Source organism: Falco peregrinus, chromosome 14, assembly GCF_023634155.1.
Source record: "Falco peregrinus isolate bFalPer1 chromosome 14, bFalPer1.pri, whole genome shotgun sequence".
In the NCBI taxonomy this organism is placed as follows: Eukaryota; Metazoa; Chordata; class Aves; order Falconiformes; family Falconidae; genus Falco; species Falco peregrinus.
Window position 1 is genome coordinate 21843633 of NC_073734.1, and position 20133 is coordinate 21863765.

General features: G+C 37.8%; 1 protein-coding gene and 1 long non-coding RNA gene across 8 annotated transcripts in view; one reads left to right on the forward strand and one right to left on the reverse strand.

Moving 5' to 3' along the window:
* LOC129785618 (uncharacterized) overlaps positions 1-20133 on the reverse strand; it is a 786935-nt gene that overhangs the window by 709532 nt on the left and 57270 nt on the right. The gene's annotated exons all lie outside the window — the stretch shown is intronic.
* The window catches only part of SLC6A2 (solute carrier family 6 member 2), a 77978-nt gene that overhangs the window by 39080 nt on the left and 18765 nt on the right, over positions 1-20133 (forward strand). Inside the window, 7 exon segments of the mRNA XM_055818449.1 lie at positions 982-1120; positions 1940-2074; positions 6537-6640; positions 9201-9325; positions 10092-10204; positions 12666-12794; positions 15437-15536. Of these exon segments, the coding sequence (XP_055674424.1) occupies positions 982-1120; positions 1940-2074; positions 6537-6640; positions 9201-9325; positions 10092-10204; positions 12666-12794; positions 15437-15536 (845 nt within the window).

The following is a 20133-nucleotide window of genomic DNA, read 5'->3' on the forward strand; positions in this document are numbered from 1 at the left end:
TTAGCTCTAGTGCAGGGCTCTAGCCACAATGCCATTCCTCTTTGCAAATACAGCTTTCAGTAAAGCAAAATATTTCTGCATTTTTTAGATTTGTAAAAGGAGCAAGAGACACTTGAACAGCATAGAACTGAGTTAAAGGATGGGAGATCCACTATAACATCTCTCCCATATCCCTATGCCTGTTGCACACAATGTGTTCTGACAACTCTAATTGTAAATATTACCAGTCATGAGGAAAAACACTCTTTTCTACACTTCCAGTTCATTTCACTGTATAGATCTCTAAAAGAATTAGCCTTCCCTGGTAAGCAACAGAATTTCTTCTGCTATCACTCCACTGTCTCTGTAAACAACACAGAGCACTATATCTAATTTAAATTTACCAACTGCTACTTTTCCTATCCAACCACTTCTTTGTAGCCTCACAATAGCCCGTTGAAAAAGAAATTGAAAGTAACTTTGGAAGTGCTCAAGTTGCAAGAAGCCAATTGTTTGCTTATCTAGAAGCACAAAATAATTCAGATTGAAAGAGGTCTCTGAAGGTCATCTCATACAACTCTTTACCCAAAAGCAAGGCTAACTGCAAAAGTAAATCAGTCTGCTCAAGGCCTTTACTGGCCAAGTTTTAAGATGTGCAAGGATGGAGATTATGCTGCCTCTCTGGGCATCTATTCAGCATTGAAACAAGAATCAGTGAATGAAACTTCCAAAATCCCCAAATACTGCCTGTGAAGGAGGGAGTGCTATCATTATGGCACTATGGTGCTACACAGATGCTGATGGGCCCGCGAGACGATAAAGTCATTGTGGGAAGAAGTGCAGTACACGGCTTCACAGAACAGTTTTCACTAACTACTAGCGATACCAGTAGGGCAACTACTACTGCAGTGCAGTATCCATTTCTGCTGTCCACAGGATGAGATATGTAAAAGCCTTTTCCCCCCAGTGACTTCGCTTTGTTTCTGTGTATCTGGTATGTAGGCGAGGAGTTCTGCACCTGCACGAAAGCCGTGGAATCCATGACCTTGGCTTGCCTCGCTGGCAACTTTCCCTCTGCCTCTTGGTGGTGGTAATCATTCTTTTCTTTAGTCTGTGGAAAGGCGTGAAGACTTCAGGAAAGGTAGAGCTAATATTGTCCTTCTATCTCAACTACATTCTTTGTCTCCTTTAAGAATTCTCCTAATTTTAGAAAGCAAGAGGCTAAATCACTGCTTCTGAAGGATCCTCAGGGAGCAAACCATGTGAGAGGCCTTCATATATGTAGGGTGGAGATACACAATCCTGACTCAGTCTTTATTTTATTTTATTTACAAGTTTTGCTTGTGTAATATTCCCACTGGAAGTTTTATTAGCATATTCTTTTCAATTCAACGTCAGTGGTCTCATCCAGAAAGTATTTTGAAAGACTTCAAGTTATCTTAAACGTGCCTCCTATTCTTAGCCAAATGTACTAATGTTTCAATGGTTTAAGATGCTTTGTTTTTATTATATAAAATGCCACAAGAGAAATACCTGATGAAAGTAATTTGAAATTACTCTTTGACATCCCTCAGAAAACACCTCAAAAGAAATTCTAAGGTTGGATACACCAGAGAGCTTTTTGTACATTTTCATGAAAGTATCACTTAACATCAGCCACTAAGTGCACTTGTTTAACAAATTAATATATAGCTGAACAGCTAATCAGCAGTCTAACACACACTGGTAATGTATAAGCACTCTGAGTCTTCTGTTTGTCCAAACTGTCTCCTACTGGCATCTGTAAACATACATACATACATACTCATGATACATAACAGCATTTTCCCCCAAGACATCCTATAAAGAGCTTCTTCACTGGAATGAACAGACAAACCTAAGAAAGTGCCAGCTGTAGCTGTGTTTTTCTTAAATTGCCTGTTAACAGTTGATTAATCTTTGGGATCTCTGTTGTCTGCAGGTTGTTTGGATAACAGCCACATTGCCTTATGTTGTATTATTTGTCTTGCTAATACATGGAATAACCTTGCCTGGTGCATACAATGGAATAAATGCATACCTGCACATAGATTTCAGAAGATTAAAAGAAGCCACAGTAAGTGTATTCTTCTGCTCTTATTCCCTTGTTATTATTAAATCTGTTGCCCCTGCTATTAAAACTGAAAATATTAGAGCTAATTTCTGAAATTTATAGCCACACTTCTGCTTTTGCATAAGCACTAGTCCACTGTCCCTGATAGTCTACCTTTCCAACACTCTCCATAACGGGACTATCTCAGCCTCAACCCAAACTCTTCTGATCACAAAACACCTGTATGAGGGCAGTTTCAGGTGTGGCAGTCCCTTAAGTCCACGCTTTGACTATACATGCTATAAATTGCACTATCCTTTATACATGAAAACTGAGTCATGGAAAAAAATTAGTTCTCAAGAAGCTAAGAATTTCCTCAAGAAGAAAATCCTGCTTTTTGAATCACTAGGTTAAATGTTAACCTAGTAAACAAAAATCCTGGCCTATGTAAACCTTGCTAAACATCCTAAGTCAGGACAAACTCACCTAATCAAATCATGGTCCTTCATACAAAAGAGATTTTCAATAGTACTGTATTGCAAATAAGCAAATTCTTATCTTACTGTTCAAAGTAACGCCCATTTCACTGTATCATTTAACAACATTGCAAGGCATCCTCATTAAATATTGCCTAACCAGTCAATTTGTTGAGTACCCTGGAACCAAGAAACAGTTCATCCTTGGTAAAGCAAGATCTACGAGTACAGTTACTAACTCATGAAATTACCAGCATTTCAGACCTACAAAGAACAACGATCTGGTGACCACAGAGACCTTACTGCTGTGCTATTCTAAAAATATCGTAAATCATTTATAAGGCAGTGGTAACTCTGTGGATGTGTCAAGAGGCCATCCAGATGTTTACAAAATGAAAAAGTGAGCACATAGTTCTACCAAAGGGAAATGAACTGTACTGAAAACTTGCTGCTTTCAGAAATGTCTGTAGTTTGTACATACTTGCACTGTATATTCTCTGTGCAACCTATCTTGATTTTTCCTGAATAATTAAAGTTGTGTGTTAAAAGTGAGTGTTAGAATACAGACCTATTTGACACACTTTTAGCAAAACAATCCTTCCTTGCTTTTGTAATACTAAATTTGGGAACTGGCATTTCTTCAACAACAGAAGTTATCACCAGAACCCGGACCCCATCTCACTCTATTTTGCAACAGTCAAACTGACCTTCAGATATGGGACTTTCATTCACCTTTGTCACCAAGGCAGTAGCCACCTCAGTAGCTCACATTTATGCATGCACATAAGTACAAAGATAGAAGGATGAACAAAGGAGGTGCTTAAATTTTTCTTACATATTTTAAATGCTGTTTGGGAAAAAACATCACAAGTTCAACTAGATGCCTCTGGAGCTGTGCCAGCTTGCATCAGCTCAGAATCTAGGCCTCCATAATCATAGCTGCCTTCTGCTTTTGGAAAGATATTCTGTGTGCTGCTCTTTCTTGGCTTAATACTGCTGCAGCTGCTATGATCACCCTAAAGGTATTTTTTTCTAAGACTAAATTTTTCAGACCACAGGAAAGAGTTGATCTAGAATAATAAAAGACCAAAGATCAGTTATAAGGAGAATTTTCACAAACTGCTTTGCCACACCAGTCTTTCTCCTGCTCAGAGACTGGGATACCTGCTGCTGCTATAGGCTTGTGTGTTAATCTTTGTCCTCAGGCTCCAAAGAATAGACTCCTGCTGCAGTTCTCTGTCAATGTACCCCTGAATCTTTCTGATATATGATTATTTTTTTCCTCCCAAAGTATCTAACAAAGAAACATCATAAGTTGCCAGCAGTAATGACCTACAGAGGGCTCTGCCAATGCTCTTCTAAAAGACCTTAGAGCGTCCTGATCAGTGCCAAGGTCTACCTCATTTTATAGGGCCACATACTGCACAGCAAGCCCTGAGACACCTCAGTTTTTAGGGACATTGAATCCACAAAGGCTGCCTCTACAAAAAGAGGAGAAAGATATTTACCTGAGGACCTCTTAACTAGACCAATGCTAGCTATGTTCCTTGCTGAAAGTCCAGCAGCTACAAACCCACAATACTCTCCTCCACTGCACAAATGAATACACTAAACATCTGTGTGAAACAGCAGCTACCTTTCTGTTCTGCTAAAGGAATCAATGTTAAATACAGAGTTAAATAAGACATGAGGAAGACACTTGCCTTTTCATACACCTTAACACATTTCCTGAAGATTATACAACATCTGGGTGTGCACACAATGTTTCCTCTCCATACAGCAGAGTAATTCTTTAAATCCACATACACAAGACAGAATATGCAGAGAAGTTATAATGGCATAAACAACTATGAAGAAAGATGAAAAGATTGATGACTGCCTCCTGTAAAATGTTTCTATTTTTTTTCATTTTTAATGCACATAAAAACATCCTACCATAAAATATATTAGACTATGCATCAATCAGAAGCCATTCAGCTGAAGTGAACAGAGAACATGAGCGTGAACTGCAGAAGAACCAGCCCTACTATCTGTTTCACATCCTCCTTTGTTATAACAAAGAAACTGTTTTGCATTTATCGTAGTTCTAAAGGAATTTCTGGTTTCTGCTCTTTTTTCCCTTCACCTTGATCTTCTCAATTTCTCTCCTGATCAGCTACTATGAGCCAAGACTCTTACTCAGCAGATCCTTAAACATATGCGTAACTCCTTTGGTAGGCAGCAGGTGCTAACCTCTTACTTGAATCAATAGCACTTAAGCACATGCTTAACCGTGCTTGAATAGTAAGAAAGGGGAAGTATAACGAGTACAACTCCACTGGCAAGACACAAAAGAGCTAGGGAACCACTAAAACCAAGTGCCTTATGGTGGCAGCATTCAGATCTAGTTATAGTTTAAGTAAAAATTATTTTGAAAAATCTCAGGAACTTTGTTAACACCACAAGTTATGGGAAGTTTTAAAAAACAAGAAAAATTATAGAAGGCTTTGCATCCCTTCTCCTACATTCTTATCCACATAAACACTTTTCAGAGAGTACAACCCTGGTTTGAGCTCAAAGTTTGTGTGGAGATAGAACATTAAGATGTAACTGGGTATATAAAAGGAATGAGCAAGGAATTAATTTTACAGAATTGTTTTGCTAGTTAGTAAAAGAAATTCATGATAAATAAAAACCTTGTATTAACTGCATATTGAGAAAAGTCATATCTACCTAAACACTAGTTTGCAGTAAACACATCATAGATTGTTCTTCATATTATCCTTCCAGTAATTAACTCTCAACAGTTCATAAAATTTTCCCTACAAATCAAGAGTTCAATAAATGGCTCACAGGCTTCAGCAGGCAGTAGCTGAAAGCATCTATCATTTATGTTGAGAAAAACATAGATCACTAGCATAAGTCCTTTCATATATCATGTTAGGATGGGATAAGGCAATCTCTTTCTTTCCACTGGGCCAAATGTGAAAGCTTAGCATTAGAATCCCAATGCAGATGGAACTGCTAAGTTGCTTAGATCTGTTAAAAAGCCACTGCTGAATACATTGGATCTGATTTTGTAGAGATGGAGGGAGATGAAATTCAGAGCTTTTTGTAGTCTTGTGCACTTGGCAGATTTAGTCAAACATTGAAGATCTCATTTTGAGAAATGTTGAGTATAATTCACTCCATTGACTTCCCTATCCTTGTTGAAGATGCTTGTTTAAATATCTCTGCGTAACAACTAAGTGAAACCCTCATTAACCAGGGTAGGCTATTTTTAAGCTTCTGATTCAGGAGACCAGCACTGTGGCATTGTTCCCAACTCTGTCTGCACATCTTGAGTGGATGTTGGACTGGAGGGTCACTTTAGAAAATGTTATAGCATTAAAAACATGTTTTCTTTAGTGGACAATTCTTAAAAGTACCTAGCTGCATCTAAACTGAAATTTGATTACTATCACAGGAGTAACTCCATCGTCAACTAAGTGGGAAAGGTGATAGATAACCTGCATGGTTCTGCTCACAGCATGTCAGGCTTCAGCTTCTGAAACAAGAAAGCATCATATAAAGTGTACTAATGGTCCCATGAAGAAAGCTCTCTTATGGGAAAGAAAATGTCCTGTAACTCTTGACCCATTAACTATTTTTAGTTTTCTTGTTGTACATTCCAGACTAACTTGGAACAAAAACTGTTGGAAGTGTATTTCTGTCACCCAGAAGAAAAATAATGTAATCATTTCAGTACTCAGTAAAAGCTCAGAAGTACAGATCCAACTGGTACACCCCACCGTAGTAGCAGTGTGCAGGCACTGAGAACCTGCCCCACTGCTTTGGCCCTTACCATTTCACGTTAAGCCATTCCAGACCATGACGTCACATGGAGTACATCTCATGGGCGCTAAGCAGCACTCCCATAAGCTTGAATGCTGATCATTTTTCCAAAACCAGCTGTCTTGTACACTTCTTGCATTTCCCTGATGTATCTTTTGGTTCAAACTGACACTGACAATGTTGGTGTCATTATGCAGGTATGGATTGATGCAGCTACTCAGATATTTTACTCCTTAGGAGCCGGGTTTGGCGTTTTAATTGCATTTGCCAGTTACAATAAGTTTGACAACAACTGTTACAGGTAAGACTGCCTATTCTTTCATTATTATTTCTGAATGATACTATTTTACTTTTAACTGCAGCTGGCATAAGTACTAAGCTTTCTTTTTATCTTCAGTTATTTTTTAATGATGGTCAGTCTCATGTAGACATAGCAACCAACCCAAATCTTGAAACACTGTCTTCCTTACTAAAATTTTAGTAACAGGAACCTGCCAAGATATCTGCTGTACAGCAAAACAGAATGGGATTAGGTTTGACTTTAGGCAGCTGTGTAAACTGTGCTTGTATTTGCCTTTCAAAAGTACCATTAAGTGCAACAGCGAACATAGGATGAAATCTTACTGCTCCAGGAACTAAAAGCAGAAGGATTCTAGTTTCCAGAAGCGTTTCTGTGCTTTGGGATTGTATTTCTGATATTTTATCTTGAGCTCCACTTTAGGAACGCACTTTAAATCAAGTCAGTTTGTGTTTTGCTGAACCACCACCATGGAAATTCAACCACAACTGCTCTGCACCTTCGGAGAACTTCCAACATTTAAAGGTCTTATTGACATTCCATTTGGAATGAAAACAAGCATCACTTTAAATTTTCCCATGAAATATAAATTCAGAAAGTACATGTATTAGAAATACATTGTAAACTGGAGGATGGCAAAAAAAGATGTTAAAGTGAAAAGGTACAAGAAAATATATAGATTTGAACTACCTTGAACAGAATGAAAGTCAAAATCATGGAATACTTCCACTGACTTCTGAGAGCTTTAGGTTACCAGCTGATTATTTGCAGTAGGTAATATCATCAGGTTTGAGAACCCTTCAGTTAAAATGCTAGCCACAGCAGTTTTCCAAAATAATGTTTCTCATCTTCTGCAAATAATTTCTCATAGCAGCTCCCTATATAATTGGCTTTATTCTGTATTCTAATTTTGGTCTGAAATGGAAAAAATCCTCTTGAAACTAAGAAAACACCACAGACTATATGTGAAATCATATTATTTAGTTCTTAGCTTAATGTATTTGTTCAGTCTTGCTTCATAAACCTTGCCTTCCCTGTAAGAGTAATCTGTGCTTTCATTAAATGCTGTGCTTTAGAACTAAATACTTCGTTCTAACCATAAAAGCAAGCTTCAATTCAGTAGCATTTACAATACTTACAAATATCCTTCTGTTAGTCAAGTAACTCCATAATGTCCTGACGTATTTTGTTCAAAAGGCTTTTTTAAAACAGAAGAAACTGAAAATATTACTGTTTCCAAATGAAGGACAGGGTGCAGCACCATACTGTCTCACCTATCCTTCAACACACCTTCCTTGAGAGGAAGTGTCAGTGATGTAAGGTAGGGTAATAATACTGAAAATCAAGACCAGAAAATATTAAAATCTGTACTTGAATTGTGATCTAGTTTTAGATGCAAAATAATGAGAGCTATTTCAGCTCAGTTTATAATGAGATAAGCATCACATAATCCAGTTATTGACTAAGCAAAATGAAGCATTAGTCACTTGCATAAGAATGATTTTGAATTGTCAGATACAAGAAATACTGTTGCATCTTATCAGTGACAAATACCTAGGAATATTCCTCTTTAATAACAGAAAAGACTTTGGGTTTATGGGTCCAATCTGGTCTCTCTTGATCCTGCAGTCTTCCCCCAGCAAAACAGTTTAAAAACTGCAGGACATAAATTCTTCAACATTATTAAAGTAATACAAGGAAGAGGATGAAGCATGGGGTGTGCACCTATGTTTTTGGGTAGCATAACTGATGAAAGGAAATAATATTTACTTTCTGCTTATTAAAGCACTGTTTGGCTTTACTGATGTTCATAGAGCCATGTCCTCTGCTCTAAATGTCACATGCAACAGATTACATGCTCTTGTATGCAGGTTAGGTAGACATCTAAAGATATATGGTCTACTTATCTTCAACCTAGGATTGGTGTTAAGGATTATTAACACCCAGGAAAACCCATACATTTGTCATAACATCATGGCAGATTGATTAAAGCCAGAACTTTGTACAATCATTACTATACGATGTACACTGGATAATATTTAACCTTTAAACTAAATTCAACAGTGTAACAACTGATAAACAAGAGTTGTATTTTTTTCAGAAGAGCCTAGTTGACTTTGTAGTTGAAGGAACCTCATTACAGATTAAAGATGATTATCCAGTGCCATGGCAGCACAGTTTGCTAAAAATGCACTCCTGGAGTTGTCTGAAAGTACTCCTGAATATCTGCTCACACCAACTGACGAACAGTAAGGCTCTTTCACTTCAGGCCACTCTCTTGCTATGTTACAGGTTCTAGCTAGCATTTAGAATGATGACATTACTCTTTAATACATTAATATTTAATATAGCTTTGTTGATTTTTCTGAACAGAATTCAGTTTTTAAATCAAAATTGTAAACAGAAGTAATTTACTAGCATAGTATGCTGATATGATCTTTTGACCATCAGCATAATTGCACAATTAATATTTCCACAATAATCTTCCTACCACTATAAGACAATCCCCGCCTATTATTAAAGTGTTTTTTTTTCACTGGGTTGTTCTTCTCTCCATCATTAGGGATGCTTTGCTGACTAGTACCATTAACTGTGTCACAAGCTTCATCTCAGGATTCGCAATTTTCTCCATATTGGGCTACATGGCTCACGAGCACAAAGTTAAAATTGAGGATGTAGCCACTGAAGGTAGGAAGTTAATTTTATACTAGTTTTACCCCTTTTTGTTCACCATTTCTTTGAAAATGCATTTATATTTGTTTCAAACAAGTGCATGAAAATCTCATGGAAGTGATCTGAATTAACTTACTCTGTGTATAAATGCCTTGCTGAAATGTGAACTCTAAACTGTATTGATTCATCTCACCCCTACTGAATTGAGGTTCCCCAACATCCTGCCGCTCAAAAGTTTGGGCTATGCACCAAACAAGTGTTTATCACTGCACAGTATCTTGCAAAAGTATTTCTGTTCAGTGCCATAGGTCACTGGTTTGATGATTCTGGTAAGCTTAGCTGTAGAGTCCTTTCACTGGTAACAGGCCACCCATGATTTCAGTTCCTGTATAGAATCATAGAACCATTTAGGTTAGAAGAGACCTTTAAGATTATGGTCTCTTCACATCAGAGAGTTTTTCTGCCAAACAGCAGACATATAGACAGTTCCTTCTCTACTACATCGCTGAAAAATAACTAGTAAGGTTGTGAATGCCATAGAAGATTATTAGAAGTTGAAAAGAATGAGATAATTTACATTTTTTAATACAAAACTGTCATGAGTACATTATTGAAGGATTTTGGATATATTTTTGTTATAACAGCTACTCAGTGTGATGTGGACTGATGTAAAAGTCAGCTTAGTCATAATTTATCTTACTAAAATGAACACTTTCTGAAGCTAAGAAACATCATTTAGCAATACTTTTTTTTGTTTTACTTTTTTTTTTTCCTATTTCAGGAGCTGGTTTAGTTTTCATCCTGTATCCAGAGGCAATTTCAACTCTTTCAGGATCAACATTTTGGGCTGTGGTATTCTTCATCATGCTCCTTACTCTTGGCATTGACAGTTCTGTGAGTATTTTTCCCGTCTAGCCTTTACTGTTATATTCTATAACTGGAGGGGTACCAACCTTAAACAGGGGGCTTATTACGTTTCAAATAAACATTCTATACATTACTTGAAGCTGTTCTCACAGTTACAGCCAACATAGCAACATTACTCCTGGCAGTATATTTAAAGACACAGTATTTAAGGTTTTGGGAAAAGATCAAATCTTTTACAAGCCACCAAATGAATAATCACTGCTTCTTTTTTATAACCTTACAGAGGGTCTGTTCATCAGCAATTACTACTATTTAAAGGTATGACCCAACATCACTGCTAGGAACTGTTACTGCTACAAACCTGCAACAAGGTTTTGGAACTTTACTTGCAAAACACAAGCCACAGTAAGACACTGAGTAGAACAGTTTCTACCAGAGCTGTAAAGGTCAGATTCAGGCCTAAATGTTTCCAAAATGTTTGGATTTTTGGATTCCAGCTCACGTTCAATGAAGTTTGTCTTTATACACTAAGATACGGACCTTTATTCACAAGTTTGAAGCAAGATTATATCTGGGTTTGTAGCTTGGCCATTTTTCAACTGTAAGAAACATGAACGACGGAAAGGAAGGATTTAGCACAGTGGAAGGGCATGAATGACCAGCAGGAACAGGGTAGAATTAAGAAGAAGAAAATAATGCTCAGAAGTGTTTAGATCCAAAACAGTTAACTTTGCAATAGCAGTAAATGTAAGGCAATGCAAAGAAACATCTGAATGACAAAGACACAGGGCTTTAGAGTGCACAGCACACTTTTCCTGCAAATGGAGAAAACTCTTGCTTGTGGAGCTAATTAAAATAGTAAAAACTGATAAACTGTGGCCAAGTATAACTTGCTCTTTCTAAAAGGGGAGGGATTTGCTTGTTCATGTTTTGTTCAGGATCCTTCATCATTTACCCTAAGACAACTCAGTATTTTTGATGGTGGTCTTCTTAACTCTCCCCCATATTTGACTGATGAAGTCCTGAAGAGAAAATGAGAATTTTTAAAGCTGAAAAACAAACAACCTCAAAGCTAAAGAGGAATAATTATATATGGCTACTTTTATCCATGCATATAAGCTGGCACTGGCACAGAAATACAGACATCTGTACAAAAGCAGAACTGTCAAAATGTTTAAGCAAAAAAAATCTGATCATGCAAGTTTAAGCAAACAACAATGAAAAGGACAGAAAATGGAAGTAATGTTTGCAAACATTTTTTGGAGTACATATCTAGCTTGGCATAGGGAATTAACAAGGGGAATAAATTATGATACATTAAGAAGTGGTCCTTCGCCAAAATAATCCAAGTTGCCTCCTTCCATTTGCAACTTCTCCAAGACCATTTAACTGCCAATGTGGTAACAGTTTCTGAGAAAATCAAATATTAACCCATCTTAACTCACGGATGCCGTCCTTAGGCATTAGGAAATACAAGGCTACACTAGCTTTTGAGACATTTTACTTGTGAACATTAGTTACCTTTAAAAATAAATAGGTTCATTGCCCCCAGCAATTTGGCTCTAGACAGGAATCGTTCAAATTCTAGTGAGATAATTCTCTGTAACTTATTTCAACCAGAGACTTTGGTTTCATCAAATTCTTATAGGAAAGGGACAGGCTATGTCAGCACTTGCTAACCAACTACTGTACTGCACCAAGCACTCTGGGTCTTGTCATGATCTTTCAGCATCAGAAAAAGAAGGGAATCCAGCCTCCTCAAAATATTAAATAAGTTTATTTATTATGACGGGATACCGGAATTCATTTTCACAACTTCTTGGTGGAGCAGCAGCAGAATGCTTTCATTGGTGGAAAGAAATTATAATCTATCACCACCTACATAATCTAGCAATTTCAGTGAAAACTTGGAAAGTACCTTTCCTATCTTGCAAAACAATGGCTATTGTTCAGCATTAACTTCTAGAAAGATTCTTTCAGGTTGTCAACTGAAATTACATCAAGCTTCCTATGTAGTGATTCTTCCAGGTTTGTAAAGATTTTTGTCAAACTGGATTTGGTTAATCAATGGCTAAACTGAATCTTTGTTTAGCACATTTCTCCTAGGTGCTTTTTGTGTCTGTCTTTACATTAGAAATCTCTTAAAGGAGTTTGGTTACTTAAGCTGCCAGCTTTTCCCCAAAAGTAGATTAAAATGTATACTATTTTTCCCAAAGTAATGTCTGCTTACTATCCTGGTGAGTCAGCAAAGGGTCAGCAAAGGTTATAGCTATCGCACCAACTATGGCACTTGTTGTCCAGTTCCCTGACTCAATTCTCTACCATAAGAAAATAAATTATACTTCAGAACACCAGTGATTTACAGCTGAAATATCAGAAATCATACAGTGGTTGGGAATTAATTATACAAGCTGCTTTACATTCTTCAATCTGTCTTTACCCAACAGTTGGTAGTGTTTAACCAGAGCTCTTGCCTTCCCTTTCTCAGATGGGCGGAATGGAGGCTGTCATCACTGGCTTGGCAGATGATTTCCAAATTCTGAAGCAGCACAGAAAGCTATTCACCTTTGGTGTTTCTTTTGGAACTTTTCTACTTGCCCTTTTTTGCATCACTAATGTAAGTACAACAGAATTTCCATCAACAAGCTACCTTAAAAGTGCAGTTAACCTCATCAGATAGAAATATGAATTGCCTCAGGTGACTATTTTTGTCACAAATTTTAATTCTTAAACAACTTTATGGTCAGAACACTACTTTTATGCTTCTACACGAAGCTTCTCTGCTTATTGCACAAGATTATTAGCTATCAACTGAACCTACAAGTCTTTGTTCCAAATAACTATCTATGCAACTATTGCTTTTGTTTGGTTTTCTATGTTTTGGTGTTTTTTGTTTTGTTGTTTGGTTTTTTTTAAATCACATTAAATGTAACTATGTTGAGTGCTTATTCCTGTCTGAGGAAGTAAGAATCTCAAATGACCAGACCCTTAGTCATCTGGCTATTCTCTTCTTGAAGCAATTAAGAAGCATCCACTTCTAGTGAAAGGAGTTTAGAATAATGACCCTCCTTTCCCCCACATGTTTCTTAATGTTCCTTCACATACCTACATCTTATCTCTTACTCTTAACACCATAAAAAGCACTTATCCTGAATGTCTAGTAACCTGTATTTATCACTACCATCATCCTGAATGATTTGCCTCACCTGGTTTTTGACAACTAATTAAGCGGTGAGAACCTCAGTGTTCTAGGAAAAAGCAAAAAGCCCTGTAAGGAGAGATACCAAAAGTGTCAGAAAACAACTGAAACTTGAGGTAGCCACCATGAAAGTACTTCTCTCCTTCCCTAGAAGTGGTTTCCAGTTGTATTAAGATTACTGAAATAGCATAAGTTTATAAATAACAAAGTTCTTTTTACACTGCAAGAATACCCCAATATTTTTATTGTGGTTTCCTCAAACTGGAAAACATTTAAGACACGAAAACTAGATATATAATTTAAAATACCCATCCTTTTAATACCATACTATCTCTAGTGTTACCTAAAGAATTGAACATGATTATTCCTTATTCAAAGTTTCAACTGGAAAAAAAATTCCTGAAGTAGAAGATGAGAAGAAACTCAGTGGTTAAGAACAGGAACAGGTGCTATTGGGTACAATTCCCTGCCTTCAAGTGAGTTAAAGCAGTTCAAGATAACAGCCTAGCTCTACCTTTTAAATAACGGCACCTGTTCAGACTTAAGTTCACCCCACCAGCTGGAATGCACAAAACTGCCCAGATTTGTCCAAATGTATTGGTTCACATAACCGAAGAAGAACATTTCTTACAGAATACAAAGAAAAACCCTTATGATACCATCACATTAAATTAGTTTGATTTTGTCCTCTGAAATTTTAGGGCTGTATTTTCAAAACATGTTTCTTACAAAACCGTATTTGTCATTCACTTTACTAAGTCTGATAGCAAAGGCATTCGTTTAGAGCAGGTGTAGAGCAAAAACAAGAGGTCAGGCTCAAATGTCATTCAATAAGCAACATTTTCTTTCTAACACAACAACCAAAGTTCATTCAGTTTCCGGACAAGTCCCCAAAGAATTAAAAACCTAGACAAGGCCTAAATACTGTCTCTCTATTTTTGTAAATATGCACAGCTGTTTCAGAAAACCATATTTTTAAGAAAAAAGAACACTGACTGCAGAGATTAAAATCAGCTAGACCTAGATAGTACAAGTGCTATTTATACGACTGGTAAAACCATGAAAAATAATTCCTTTGTTCCTCCCTTTCTGAACAGGTATAGTCAGATTAAGTGTGGCTGTAAAAAAAAGATTTTAACAAAAAATCTACTGCAACTGCAAACATTTCAGTTGTTTACACGTGGCAAAGACTGTCCCAAAATGCTTTATTCAGGTTCATTTTGAAACAAGTAAACTTACCACAGTCTTTCTTTCCCCATTAGCCTAAACTAAATAAAATGAGCAGTAATTTAAGCAAATTCATACCACATTGTAAAATGAGGCAACAAATGGCAGCTAAAAAAATATCAGTGAAACAAGACTTTAGTAAATGCATTTACAGTTCTCAGTCACGAACCACTGAAGAACAGAAATGTGCTGTCATGAAGGAAGATCATTGGTTTGCAAAGGTTTGCTAATACCACAGCTAAGAAACTAAAGAGGGCAAAGCTGCTGGTAACAGAGACTTAACATGCCACTATTCCCTGCGCAGGAACATTGGGAAAGAGATGCAGGCAGTTTGGGAAAAAGGAGACATCGATCTAAGACTGCAGATCCACTGGACTACAGAATAACTGGCCTTAGGAACAAACTGAGTCATAATGGCTTGTGGAAACTCCTGTAGTGCTCCATTCCTGCCAATAATTTAGGAAGATCTTCATTAACTGCTGTAGACGGGCCCTGTCCTACGAGCTGCTGAGCATTTCCCCAAACAGCCAGAGCCTTCAACTTCCACTGAACACTGAGTGCCAAGAGCACACATTAATCACGCCGAGTTGAGGCTTCTGTTTCCCAGTTAAGTGAGGACAGAGTTGAAAGGAAGCCTCTTTGGAAGAGTTGCAAGTCTGATTCCACTATTTTATATGCAAATATGAATTTCATATTTCAGCTGCAGCATCAGTTCCGTATTAAAATACTTAGGTTAAGATAATGTTTTAAGTAAAGCAGATTTTTGGCAACCGCATTGAAATGATTCTATTAGTAACTTCACTGTATTGCATCTTTTAACTCCCCAATACTAGGGTGGAATTTATGTGCTCACACTACTGGACACATTTGCAGCTGGGACTTCGATATTGTTTGCTGTTCTAATGGAGGCAATTGGAGTTTCCTGGTTTTATGGTAAGCACTTAATTTTGCACCTGCAAAACCTTTTCTAAAATTCCAAGTGTTCATGACATGCTTACACATTGTTTTAAGGGAAAACAGCAAATCCTTGCATACATGAAACCATGACAAGCCAGGTTTCATATAGTGATTTTAATCTGATTTATGAATAGTGACAGGAATGCAGACATTCAGTGGGCCAAGCTTTGAAATCCTGCACAAAGCCAAAGAAAACTGCCTTGCGAAGGAGACCGCAATGGGATGGAAATGTTACTACTTTTGCCAGTATTTTGCAGCTCTTAACACAGCTGATGAGTTGCAGTAACAAGTTTGTACCTAGTACTTGCAAAGCAAGTAAATTAGCCTAAATGCAGCTCACCTGTTCCTCCTTTCCATAACTTCCCCCCAGAGCCAACCTCAAGCTCTGTCCATGCAATACAAATAAAGTAGTTTGTCTTTAGAGAGTTATAAGAATTTCCACATTAGTCTCTTTTGTTTGAGACTAATTATTCTACTTAATTATAAAAACCTAGCGGTTTAAAATTGATCTTATTTCATAGCATGGTATGAAATACCTAACATCCTAAATACCAAAAAGAATACTATTTCTAGTATTTCATACTAATTTATGCCACAAGAAGGGTGCAGTAGTTGGCTTTATCCCCACTATGGCAGTCTTTAGGAATATTCAGTTGATCTCTGGCACTAGGCTGGAATCACTATATGCCAACCAGAGCGCAGTGATGTGCTACAGCACCCTAAAAAAAAAATCTGGAGCACAATCTCAGTCAGGTCTCAGATGATGTGCCCAGATTATTAAATAGCTTCCCTGGCCTTATTTAGTCTTTAATATTTTTCTCCTCCCTAAAGTAACATAAATAAAAAGCAAGACACTTGATACACAAGCTTCATGAGAAAGAAGAAAAACATTCTTTTTCTTTCTCCTTCTATAAATAACCACAATGACGGCAAACAGCCACATTCACTGCTCTAAACCCATATGAATGCACATGGATAACTGGGAAAACTCAACAAATGGGTTGTGCTTTCAGCCACAACACAGACTTTGGCAACATGGCAGGCAGGACGCTGAGTCTGCCTGAGCTCAGCCCGTAGCCTACAGGAACTTCACAGTCTTGTGAAGTGTCCTGTGCTGCCTAATTTCACCAAGGAAAAAAAAAATCTTCTGCTATAAGTGACAAAGTTGACTACTACTGTCTTCAAAGTGAAACAGAAAGGTTAAACAGAATATTGCTTATAGTAGAAATATTTGAATAATTGATTATATATATAGCCTGCTAGAAACTCTGGTTATAACATTATGAGAGAGTATCTGGCCTGTGGGTGCTCTCCCCACCCCTAATTCAGCATTTAGTATGAGGTGTTTTTAAATATCTGAAGTTAGTGTTTCAAACGTTCTCTTTTCCTGCTATGCCCCCAACCTAGAGGAGTTCTTTTAATGTTCTAGCACTGACCCAGAGTTCAAAATTTCCCCTATCATACAGCAGGCGGGGTAATTCATAGCCTCAAGCTTATTCCCGGGAAAAGATACCACGTCTGAAAGAGCAGAAAGTACAAAGTGCTGTTCAGTCACTAAATCAAGCAGAAAAACCCAAGTCATAATTTAATCTGAATTAGGCATACCTTGGTAAAGAAACAGTGAAAGTGATCTTTCCTTTCTTACAGGGAGAACGCTATCAGTCCTTTCTCTTGTCATAGACAGGGTTAGTAAAATTATAGAGGACCCCAAAAAGAGTATCTCATTTTCTCCAAATAAAGCAATGGGATTCTGCATTTTAGGTCTTATACAAGTCATCTCACTGCAACAGTCCGAACTATCAGTCATATATGAAATTGTTTGCTGCTAGATTAATCAGGTTTCTTGAGCTTTTGTTTTTCTTCCCGATCTCCTCTTAATTCCATTGTCACGCTTTCTGGTTGGTCACAACTCCTTTCACTATTACCAGGTTTCAATGTCATAGCAGCCTGCAAATCCTCTTCCCATGGAAGTCTGTATTGAACTAGCGACCCTGATTTCCAATATGATTGTTCTTCCCCTGAAAGTCATCTTAATTTCTATTCAGAAATAGCATTTATAGTTAATGTATGATTCAGAAGGTTCTTAGACATTATCATTCTTACTACCATTTACCTCCTTCAGTCACTTATTCATCCATTCTGTGCCACCATATTCTTCTAGACAAACTCTCTCTTGCAGTTAAAAACTTGTCAATGAGTGAATGAGGTGAAAGAATGGTATACATGCATAAATCTGTTCAATCTACTAAAGAAATACTTTTTAGTTTTAATGTACTGTCACCCAACATCAGCACAGAGCTAGCAGCTCATATGCAGTCCTTTCTCAGAACAGCGGATGTGCTACTTTTCACGGACAACTGTCTTTAATCCCTGTAAAAGAGCTGAATGCAGAAGAGTGATCATAGCTTAGCTTGGAAGCAGATGCATAAAACTGTTCTTCACTTAGTAAGCGCAAGTAATTCTCTTCTTCTATTAAAATAGGATTTACTGCCCTTTACAATAGCTAGGCCTTGCATGTGGTTCACAGACTTGAGTCATGGTTAGTCAAATTTTGTTTATTTATTGCACCTTGTCCTTCATTAGCCTTTCCTTTCTCCCTCCTGCCTCCTCACAATCGGGAAAATATCTATTCATTTGTCTTAGGCAGCTGATAGATGTTTTTACTGACATAGCATGACCTGTTACTTTATAAAGAATTTATTACAGCCCCGGGTGATATTTAAACTGATTAAATCTGGCATGGTCTTGTCTACCTCTTTTTTTCTGATCGACCCCAGTTGCCTTAATGACCCAGCCAAATATTATGCCAGCCTAAAGGCGAGCATTGACATTTTGGCACAGACCAAACCCATGGAAATTTAGCTCAAATTATACCTATGACCACTTACTGTGAAGTTGCTTGTTGCAAAGGCCATCTGTATGTGTAAGAGGAGGGAAAGCTAGTTTGGTTTACTATACAGATGTATTTTAGTTATGACTGCTAGCTTGTGACCATTTTCCCTCTTGTGCAGCCCAGATACCCATCTGATGAATATTCTAAGAAGAGCCAGACATCTCTCCCACTGACACAAAACTGCTCTTCAGTTTCTCTACTCAAGTCAGATTTTACTGTGAACATCTCCCTGACTGACCACACTAAGCTCAGCATAAGCTAGCAATGATCTTAATTTTCACCTGTCATCTCATTGCTTTCATTTACTTAAATAATTTCCAAAAAAGAACCTTTAGTCTGAAATTTTATTTATTTGAAAAAACTCTAAGGTCAACTGATTTTGCAAAAGGGAAAGAAATTAACCAAGTACTGACTTCTGGTACTCATCTTCGCTCACAGATGCTTTTGTATGGATGTGTGCCTGGCATGAGAGACAAACCCACAGAACAGAAATACAAATGGGGCAAACCAGCTTGGAGGGCTTACTGCACTGCCATGGGGGGGAAATGTTTCCTACTGTTCTGCTTGCTTTTACACTAGCACAGCTGCCCTTCTTTGGCAATGGTACTGGTATGGCTTACTCTCTTGCTGCCACCACGTAAGGGTCCCCACCGAGTATCAGTATTGCCTGAGTTAAAAAGGAGGCTCGGGAACAAAAAGGGATGGTGGACAGCTGTTGTTACTTCACTACATGGTTAAGCAAAATATGCCAATACCTTGTTCTGTGCTCTATAGGATTTATGAATTAATACCACACAATGGCTTTTATATTCTTTTTATCCCTTCTTTCTCATGTTCCCAACACCAGTGATCACTGAAGTGTGTGAAAAAACAATGTCTTTCTCATCTTCTCCTAGACGAGGATTTGTATGATTAGGTTCTGCGTTTGACAGATACATGCTTGCTAGGACAGAAGCAGGGGGTAGGTGTCATCTTTATGTGCAGAAGAGCAATTGAAATGTAGTAAACAGATGACAGGATGGCTGAGTGCTTGCGGGTCAGGGCAGAGGCCAGCAAGGGTGACATTGTGGACAATCTTACAGAGCACCCGATCAGGGTCAGGAAGTGGAAGAAGCCTTCTTTAGGCAACTTAAAGAAGCATCCAGATCAGAACCTGGGTCTTACAGATGAAGATATCTGGAGCAACTTCTTAGCATAGATACTAGGCAGGCAAACCAGAAGTGACACCCTTCTGGATCGGCTACTTGCACTCAAAGATGAGCTGCTCAGGGTTATGGGCAGCAGGGTAAATGAGTCAGAAGAACGACCTGCCAGCATATGAAGGCCAACAGCATACTGAGCTGTAACAGAAGCATAACGAGGAGATTACAGGAAACGATTACTGTCTTTTATTTGGCACTTGTTAGACTGCACCTGAAATAATGTGTCCTGGTTTTGACCCTCAGTAAATGAAGGTAATGTTAAACTGGTCAGAGTCCAGTGTTGGGCCACCAAGATGCTCAGGAGCTGAAGCACATGCCCTGTGAAGAAAGTCTGAGAGAACTGAGCTTATTTAGCCTGGAGGCGGCTTAGGGAGGACCTGATAGCGGCCTTCTAATACCTACAAGGAAGTTATCAAGAGTCAGACTTTTCACTGAGGTGCACAATGGGAGGACAGAAGACCATGATCAAATTGAAAGG